Source organism: Labrus mixtus, chromosome 10 (genome assembly GCF_963584025.1).
Source record: "Labrus mixtus chromosome 10, fLabMix1.1, whole genome shotgun sequence".
NCBI classification, from domain to species: Eukaryota; Metazoa; Chordata; class Actinopteri; order Labriformes; family Labridae; genus Labrus; species Labrus mixtus.
In genome coordinates, this window is record NC_083621.1 from 22450871 (window position 1) to 22461157 (window position 10287).

Genomic DNA, 10287 nt, shown 5'->3' on the forward strand with positions numbered 1-10287 from the left:
ACTCCATATTCCCCACTGATCATGTAAAGCCATGCATGTTTTGTATTACTACAATATGTACAAGAGGTAACCATGCTCAGGCCCAGTTTGTACTGGAGCAATGTGACTGTAGGCCAGTTGGGGAATGGGGAAGGGGGGACAATCGTGCTCCAGCAGTGTGAGCGTACCCTGAAGAGTGATCTTATCTGAACAGAAAGACGTAGGGGGCTGCCTCGATTACAAATTCTAAATATTAAACATGTTCAGTATTTATGATCCAATCTCCTGTTGTGTGGGCGGGACCCAGAGGAGAGCCGGGCCACACTCCAGGGATTTTCACATGGAACGAAGCGATAGCCAAGCTGGCTGAAGAGGGAAGAACAAAGACTGCAGTGAATCAGATGTTTCTCACCTCCATGTCATGTATGTAAGACCCATCTTCACTTCTTCTCCATGTTTAACTTTACTCTAAGTGAATTTTTTGCTACAACAAGTAAATATAGTGTCACAAATTCTTCCTGCACATCATCAGCCATGTTTGTTTACTTCTTAATTGCGTTTGACCGCAAGACATTTCATGAGATTTCCAGTTTTGAGAGTCAGGACTCTAGTTAGCTGATGGTGTGTGGTGTGCTGGAGCAAATATATATGATTGTTTGTGGTCATGTGTTAAAATATTAAGATATTTCAAATCTTTTACTGTGGGCAAGGCACTAGATCCGTTTTTCTCCCCACCTTCCTCTCTTGCACACTAAACCTCATTGACATTATTGCCTGGTAGCTACAGACTAAGAGCCCCCTTCTAAAGCCGATTAGAGAGAGAGAGAGAGAGAGAGAGAGAGAGAGAGCGAGAGAGAGAGAGAGAGAGAGAGAGAGAGAGAGAGAGAGCGCAAACGACAGTAACAGAGAGGACAGAAGAAGGACACTTTGAAAATGATGATGACAAAATGCATGACCATGGATAGATGCAGGGGAGGGGAGACAACATAATAAAAAAGAAAAGAGACAAGTGGTGAAGAAATATTGGCAGAGTTCAGCCACTTCAGTGAAAGATAGAAGTGGTTTGGCGTTCAAATTGATCACCAGGAGCTACATATTTTTAGAATAGGCTGCAGGGTGCATACTTTTTTCCATTTACATGGTAGATAATGTAAAATGTCATAAGAGACACATAGCCAATTTTTAGACAAGAACTCTAGAAGTAGACAACAATTAATTTGCTTAAACCGGAGGCGGGGAAAAAGGAAGGTTGATGGAGCTCGGACTTCAGCTGGGACTTGACCAGTCTGTAAATGAGTTGTGCATCCATACAGCCTACACAATCAAGCCACATGTTATATTCAACCCTCTCACAAGTGTGCAAGTTATGTGTGACTTGCACCTATACAGTGACCAAGAGGGGTCTAGAACACACACAGCAACCTCCGCCATCAGTGTGTCAATGTGTAGGTGTGACATGCGGTGTAAAAGTGCTTTGAGTAGTCAGAAGACTAGAAAAGCGTTATACAAGCTCAAGTCCATTTACTAATTACCATTCTATACTATATATATGAGAAACGAGTGAATATTCTCATCTGACTGAGTAAGCCAATACACATATTTACCAAAAGGTTTAACTACTATTACACCAGCATCACCAGTACTGGGCAGAACACTGATGAAATATTAACAGAGCTCATTTTGTTGGTGTTACTGTGGTGAAGCTGAACACAGGCTGGGCTTTGGAAGAAATCCATTTCCAGAGGTTGTAGATGGGATTGGAATCTGTCTCGACCAATGAACGCAGCTCTCTCCTCTTCCCTCATCTAAACGGGAGTAAGAAGATTCTAGAGAGGCTTTGAAATACAAAGCTTTCCTCACAGAAAACTGATCCTTGTTTGGGTGGAACAGAAACAAGACAAATATTAACTGTTCAGCTGTGATAGTTTGGGAGGCAATAACACATCTGGTTATTGTTGTTGTTCCAGACAATGCATTATCTGCCATAGAGAATGATGTAATATTAGATGAGCAGTGAAAAGCAATGACAGGCTCCATCATTAAAAATGGAGCAATAAAGGCTGATAAGATGGAGCCTATTTTCACAATTAACACGCCTCGGACATAAATACAGGACTCCTTCTAATCTTAGCCTGACTCTTCTCTTAACAATGGGAGCAGCATGTATAACCGAAGGGTTGCAAGTATGCGATTGGGGCTGGAAGCTGGAGAGGTTTACTTTCTGAGCACTGCGGTAGTGCCCTTGACCAAAACACTGAACCCCACACTTCCCAGTTCCTGCAATCCCCTCACTCTCCCACCTCTCTAGGTCTATAGGTCCTGTTTGAGCGTTTTGGCCTGTGTCAGTGGCAGCTGAGGCATTGTTCTCCAGGCTGGGCACAATTTCACACAGATGGACAAGAGAGAGTCTAGCGTAGTTTGGTAGCCTGATGCTAACACTTTCTGGAAAATGCTGTTAACTGGCTAACAGTATTAGCAGTGCCATCATTTTAACTATAGGAAACAATCTATTTGACTTAGCATACTCAACAAACAACACCATATGCACTACTTTCAGGCATATATTTCTTAAACTCTGAGGAGACATACTTGAAAAACTGCTGACTCATGCTAGTCTTGTCAGCTGCACTGATCCAGTGACAATGCATGACTAGCTCCCTATGTCTCAGTTCATGGGAGTTGTCCCTCTGCTGCCTACCTTTGGGTGGTGGTGTGTAATGCGTTCATGGACGCATTTTTCCTGCGCCCATTGAAGCTCCTATCTCTTGCATTGAAGAGGAGCACATGTGCACCATATAACGGGAGTCAATGGATTTGAGTGCCCAAGATTGGAAACACTCCACCAACCAGTAACTTTAGACCGAGCAGCAATCTATTGATTCAATCCATTTTTATTTATATAATGCAAAGTCATTACAAAAGTTATGTAAGGACACTTCAAGAGCAGGTCAAGACTATGTGCTTTGTTACTATTTACAGAGACCTAACATGAGCAATGAGCAATCAATGAAAGCAATGAACAGCAACAACAAACACACATACAGAGCTGCAACTATTCATGTTTGTTTGTAGGCTGATGTTTTAGCTAATGCTGCTGTGTAGTAAAAACCAGCTGGATAACGCTGAATGTAGTAATTTAATTAGAGAAAGCTTATGCACACACTTGCACACACAGCAGTGACACAACAGCCTGTTATCTTCAGTTTAAGAGGGGCAACAAAAGGGCAACAGTGAGAGAGAGAGGGAGAGAGGCAGACATAACACACTGTATTGTAGTGAACAGCGTGTGGTGTGTGAACAGAAAACAACCAAACACACAAGTAGAGCAGCTGAATGAAGAGTGCAGGAAAGTCAAGTGGATGTCTTTACATGACAAAGCCGCTTGTGTTAATTAGTCATGCTGGAGAGAGATGTAAGCTAGGAGTGCTGTTAACACAGAAAATAATTTTATAGTATAAGTCATAATGGGCACACACATACCCACTCACACAGGTTCCCACAGGGTGAAATCACGTCATTCCTCATCTCTGCTGTGTCATATCTAAATGTTACATTTCTGAGTGTTATTCTCCACAGTTTCACTGCGTGCTCACCAAGAGACTGTCTCATGGCGCTCACATCTTGCCCTCTCAAAAGCCCTTTTCAGATTGCAATTCTGCAGCAGCGCCATCATGAAGTTCTGCAATCATTACGCCTTTGTACTTACTCTAGCTCGAGCCCACAACCCTTGATGTCCTCCCCTTTCTAGGTGCAACAACACATGATCCGATCAGTGAACATTACCAATTGTTCTTTGTTCTTAATAATGATAGGGCTCACTTGGGAAATTAACTGATTTATATTTAATGAACAGCAAATCTCAGTCAGAGTTCATGACAAGGAAGCCATTCTAGGCTGCATTTTAAAAACCCAACTATTGATGCAGCTTGCAGCATATTGACAACGCTCACTGACAAAAATGTTCTGAAATTTTCAGGGTGAGCTGCTTGGAATGAACATAGACAGCCAGAATAATTCCTGATTCCTCTAGAATGTTCCACATGACGTCTGGAAGGAACATGTGAGAAAGGAGCATGAAACTTTCATGACAATTCAGAGCGATAGAGTTGGAGGAGGGGGGTTTTGTTTATATCCTGCAACCCAGTGCACAAATGATGCAATCTACATGCACATAAAGAGACTGCTTCATTTTGTTATCTGTTGGCCAGTATGATATTATCCACTCATTGTCCAGTTATGTCGAACTACTCCATAAAATTGTCATCACAGCATCAGACTCTGTGAATTTCTGCATCATTCTTTTTACGTCTCTGGAGCGTGCCAACAGCGCCACTACGCTCTGCTCCATTTCAAATACGCTAAGAGTCTATTATCGACAGAGTACGCTTCAGGCACCCGTCAAGCTGGACAGAATAGAACAACCCTGACAGGAAGTCAGACAAGGAAACGCACAGGGGGTCTCGTCAATTTCAAAATAAAACACAATATACAGACTCACAATCATATTTTCCATCACTTTGTCAACATCGTCAAAACCGACCCAAACGAACAACAAAGCAACCTAAGACATACAAAGTAACATTTTGTTTGTGAGTTTTTCTCTTTATTCTCACGTGATCTTCATCGTTCTCATGTGATGTGTGTACAGCTTATCCTGGCCGCGCTCCTCTGCACTCACGCTCAAGAAACGGACCCAGTGGGGCAGGGCACTCGCCGACCAATGGAGCAAAAGCATGGCACTGACAGGTCATGGCACGCACAGAGTATGGGGAAATTTGGAGGATAGCCTCCCGCTGTGAGGTGAAGTGCGCATACATGAAAACCACTCGAACAGTGAGTGTCCATGTCGGCTGCTTATTAGTCTGTCAGAGTGAGCAGAAATGTTGTGTGGACTGCACACTCAAATCTGGACCTGTAAACCCTTCTTCTGTACTTTCTGTTACAAGATGAATGTTTTTCTTGAACTGGAACTGGAATCACCAAAAAAAAAAAAAAAAAAAATAGCAATGAAATGTTCTTTATTATGTAACTTATTTGTTGCAATTATGTCATGAAGTTACATCACTTACCTGAACCACTCAGCATCCCATGCAAAACAAAACTGTCTGTCTCGCCAGCAGCTGTCGTACAATAAGAGCTTATAAATGTTGAATGTCTCTCAACAGCTGCTCTATTTCTCTCGTTCCCTGTCACTGTCTCCATTCTCAACAATGGTGAATAAGTAATTTGCCTTTTTGCCCTCAGCACTTTAAGCATCCAGAGTGATGGAAAATAAATTCACATCTCTCCTCAAACAACCTCTAAGGTCACATTGGTTCTGCTGTATGGGATCCTCCTGTGTGCTTTTTCCTGTAGTCTTGAACATTATTTATTTTTAGCTTAGTATTAATATCTTATTACATTTTTCTGACACAGTGATTCAGAAATCGCTGTTTTATGGAGGCCAGCTTTCATGTTTAACAACGTGTGACATTTAACCAGTGAAAATCTTTACGTGGATGTTTCCTCAAATTACAGATGTTGTGTGCGCATGGAGGTCTTGCGTTTGTTTGAGCATGAGTGTGTGTGTCAGCAGAAAAGAGACCTTTGTGTTTGGATGCTGTCCTATTTTGTGTACATGGCATACACGTATACACCGTTTATATACGATACCATGTGCAATACAAATAAGCCTCACGCACATTTGCACACTCATAAACGGTTATCTCAACCCTGGTTTGCATGCTAGGAGTTAATCAGCGATTAGATCACGCTGGGATCTAATCGCTCTCTGATCTCATTTTAAGCTGTGTCAGATAACACACACACACACACACACACACACGCACACACACACACACACACACAGATGCAGACACAGCACATCTTGTGGAGGTGTTGAAAGACTGTTAAAATCCAGAAGGCGGGGCAGAAACAACAGAAGTATAAGAAAAACGTTTTTTTCCGAGGTGATAAATCTGGCTTGTAGAGGTAAATAATATATAGAGGAAATGTGTTGGTAAAACATTAATGCCATATGGAACATGGTGTTGTTGTACATTTTACACTCTCTTTCATATCTGTATTTCCAGCTTCACTTCAAACAACATAAGTTTATTTTAGTTGAGCATAGAAAACCATGTTAATACTAAATACACAACATAGAGGTTTACAGATAAAGACATCTCCTTCTTTATTTTAACGTTTCATTTGTTTCTTCCTACCTCTCTCTCTCTCTCTCTCGCTGTATCAGCCCAGCAGGGATCTAGATAAGACTCTATGCTATCTTCCTCTCTCTCTTTTCGAATCTATTCGTTCTGTCTGTCTGGAGCAATGACGCTATAGAAATCTGGCCTTGACTTAAGAAGACCAGGAGAGATATTGAAGAGAGATGGATGTATAAACCTTAATTTGACCCCCTGCAGGACAGAATGTGATGCATTCAGGGACTCTGCAGCCATGTGTATGTCTGAGTGTTACTGCCTGAACGTTTGTGTAAGGGATATTCTGCAGGAAGTGTGAGATTCTGCACCAATGTGTCAAGTGTGTGCACGCTTGTACGCGCGCACGTGTGTGTGTATGTGTATGCGTGCATATTTTCACAAATGTGCTCCTATGACTTCCAGGCATTCTTTTCAGTGTTGTCATGCCTGTGTAGCAACTGTCGAGCTCATTAGCACATTCAGTGAATGGGCTAATCTAAGAAACAGTTCTGCCTGTGTGTAAACCTACTTTCCTCTACCCATTAGCTTCATTGTGTTTTTTTCTTACACGATATAATTCTATCTGCAGTCTTAATTTAATAACTGTACATAAGATGCTTTTGGAAATGGAGAAAAAAACATGTATTGCAGATGTCTTTAAAATGGTAAAAGAGAAATGTAAATCACTGATCAGAGAATAACAATGGATACAGACATTGTATTAACCCATATCAGCCACTATTTGACAAGCAGAATGCGAGGCGGAGATACCATTATCAAATCAACAAATGAAGAGCATATCATTTTTAGAATGCAGATACCATCATTCAAGAAGAGATCCAAGAGTCTGAGCATAAATGACAGGAAGCACTGAAGCTGTGAGCGAGGCTTGATGTGAAACAGCGCCTTCATCAACAACACCTTTATACAGGGTAATTATCACAAACACACAGGCTTTACACTTCATGTCTGTTTACTCCACTTTGGTAAACTTCTTAATGCTCTTTTTTCTCTCGACTGAGCTGTTTCTTCGCATCAACAGGGTGGCGTAAAAGTAACCGTCCATCTCAACATGTTCGCTCACTATACACTTACAGAGTGATGTCCAGCTTCAGGGTCGGTGATACATCGGTATCTGACCTCTGAGTTCCCTACAGGACTCAGATACAGTGTCACTTTTGTATTGATTGGACTCTGTAGCCAGCGCTTATTATTCACACACTGCTCTCTCTGTTGTGCCTCGTCACAATTTGTCCTTTTTTTTGCTGCAGTCGGTGCTGCATCAAAGCACAGCAGGGGAACTGACAATAGGAAATGATAGTTCCCATCCATATGGTGTCCAGTTACACACATATACACCCACACACAAACAAAACACACACAAACACACTCACACGTACAAGCAGCGAGGGAGGGAAAAGATCTAACATCCTATCTTTGACCGACTGTAGCGGTCGCCCACATAAAAGTCCGCTTGGCTCTGCTCTGATCACATAATTGCTCTGTGCTGGCGTCTCTCTCACACACACACACACACACACACACACTCTATCATTGTTGAATACAGCATGAGCAGACCGTTCACACATGCATGTATACCTACAAGCATGCTTCCACACACATACTGTACTTGGCAAACACTGCACAAAAAGTCCCACCAGCTCTCCCACACAGATGGCACGTTAAATGTGAGCGAGACACCGACATACACAAAAAGAAAGGTAGAAGGTAAAAGAGGAGACTGAGAGAGAAAAAGTGCAGCAAACACTCTTGAAACTCAACCTGCACTGAGTTTGGAACAGGCCTATGTTTTCTCTTTGATATAACTTGGTCCCCTTTGGACGGTTTCTCTGATTAAAAGTGAACATTTCTCTTCCGTTCCAATGTTTCCTGGAAGTTTCGTCTTTTAAAAGTTATAAGAGTAAGAGTACAAAATGTGGATGTCAGGGAGGTCTGGCTTCTGCTGCATTTGTCCTGGACACATCAATAAAGCCCTGCCAGCTGCCTGAACATGTCCCATAGAGCCTGATCTTTGACCTCTGGTTGAGAGAAGAACCCTAGTTCCTGTGCAGGGTTCGAGGAACCATGGCTCAATGGCCTGTAGCTACATAAAGTAGTGTGTTACTTCCCAAACATTTTGTCACTCAGATGCGGTCACTCTTGTGTTAGCAACAAGAATAATGCTCCAGCACTTGAACTTTACAAGCCGAGAAATAACTTCTTTTTTTTTCTGTTTCAGTTGCCTTTAGAAATCTAGAAAACATCCAAGTTATGAATATACAATATTTAAGAGGTTGAGCTGAAGCTGACCCTCAACAGAAATAAATACTTAGTACTCAATATGAATTATTTCCTCTGGATATTTAAGAGTTTATAGTTTGACACTGCAGGACATTTGTTAAATCCGCATTTAATCAAGAATCTACAGTAATTAAGAAAGTAAAGTAGCTAATAAGTAAACACTACGAGATAATCGATCAAAGTCAGCAAAGGCCTGATTATCTGATGGTTCCAAATATAAGCGTTCAATAAGGAAATAAAATGAATCAGCTCATCCTCATTTACCTCAACTCATGCGGAGCCCTCATTTCTTTCTAAATACAGATTATTCAGGAGTGTGTGACATCACTTATTTGCAACTAAGCTCTGCCTCTTCCAAGCCTCTGATGAGAACGTCCACGGATAAATTATAAAGTAAAATTAAAAATCTTTCATTTCAGTGTTTTTAAACTTTTTTGTTCATGTCAGAGTGTGTATTCAAATAGTGTTTTACAGAAGCGCTGTGATGATCAGTAATGCCTTACTACTGTGTGTGTGTGTGTGTGTGTGTGTGTGTGTATGTGTGTGATTACAAAGGAGGATTGTCAGATCTTCACACATAGTTCAAAAAGTCCTGCGTTACAGGGGAATCCATTCTAACTGGATGGCTGTAAAGAGATGACCTGCGTTGTTTGAAAGGGATACTTCCTGTTTTTAGCCTCTTCCGGACGTGGCAGGGGGGCATACCAAGAAAGTTGCTACTGCTACAGGTCATATATTTAATAACAGAGACTCAAAGCGACTATAAGCAGAGAACTGGTTATGTACCTTTATGTCACACAAACTAATAAGCCACACTAAACTCACTGTACAGTATCACTCACAGCTTTATTGAGTGCTCATTTCAAACATCAATAGCCACTCAAACTCTCTCCGTCAAGCTGATCAGCTAGACACAACAAATCGATCCTGAACAAAAGACCATCAGCAGATCTGCCATCAGCTGGCTGCCGATACACAAATGAGCACAGAAGGAGCAACATTGACAGCAGCAGTAAGACGGGTCGATCATAGAGGAGTGGGAAAGGAAACCTAAAGAACAGCCATGAGAGCTCGACGATACAGGGAGAGAGAGAAAGGAGGAGGTTGTGATTGTGAGAGAGAGAAGCAAAGAAGTTAAGTCATATCAGACAAGAGTGGAGAGAACTGTTGGGAAAGAAGAGATGAAGCATATGTTTGACAGCGAGTAGGATAATATGAGTCAGAAAGAGAAGATGAGAAAGACAAGAGGTGGCATTATCGTTCAGTTGGAGAGAAGACTGAAGAGTGTTTTCATGAAAAAGACAGAGAGTGAAATGAAAACAACAAAAACAAAGAGACGTAGAAAAGAAGCCTGGGAACCTTCGAGGAGAGAGGCTCATTTTCAGCAAAGTCTACAAGACGTGAAGTGTACCCGCAGACAACAAAAAACCAAGGCTGTTCACCTGAGTTCCTCTTGGAGATGTATTTGACGTCGTCACAGACTCCTGAGGTGAGGAAGAGGGGGAGGAGGAGGAGGAAGAGGGGGGATAAAGTCTTCATCTCTCTATTCTCCACTGGCACCTAAAGAAAACAGAAAATAGGGGGACAAAGTGTTAAAAAAAAATCATCATTCTGATTCACACTTTAAACTAGAAATCATGAGCAAAGAACATCCAAACTGTATCTGGATTCAGACCGAGTGGCTAACCGCCAGTGTTGAATAATGAAGCCAGGAAAACTGCAGTGAACCAAGTGTCCACTTGAGGCTGAAGAATCCCCTTCAGGACCCTTTATAAAATCATAGACATTACACAGAAGCAGTCTCAGTGAAATGTTGTCCTAAACT

At 41.7% G+C, this 10287-nt stretch overlaps 1 protein-coding gene across 2 annotated transcripts in view; it reads right to left on the reverse strand.

The window, feature by feature from the left end:
• The window catches only part of il1rapl2 (interleukin 1 receptor accessory protein-like 2), a 288013-nt gene extending 277970 nt beyond the window's left edge, over positions 1–10043 (reverse strand). Inside the window, exon 1 of one of the 2 annotated variants that reach the window (XM_061048776.1) lies at positions 9905–10043. In XM_061048776.1, coding sequence (XP_060904759.1) covers positions 9905–10001 — 97 coding nt within the window. In that variant the 5' untranslated portion in view covers positions 10002–10043. The remainder of the gene's footprint in view (positions 1–9904) is intronic. The other variant, XM_061048777.1, reaches the window with a different exon arrangement.
• Between the last annotated feature and the right edge of the window lie 244 nt (positions 10044–10287).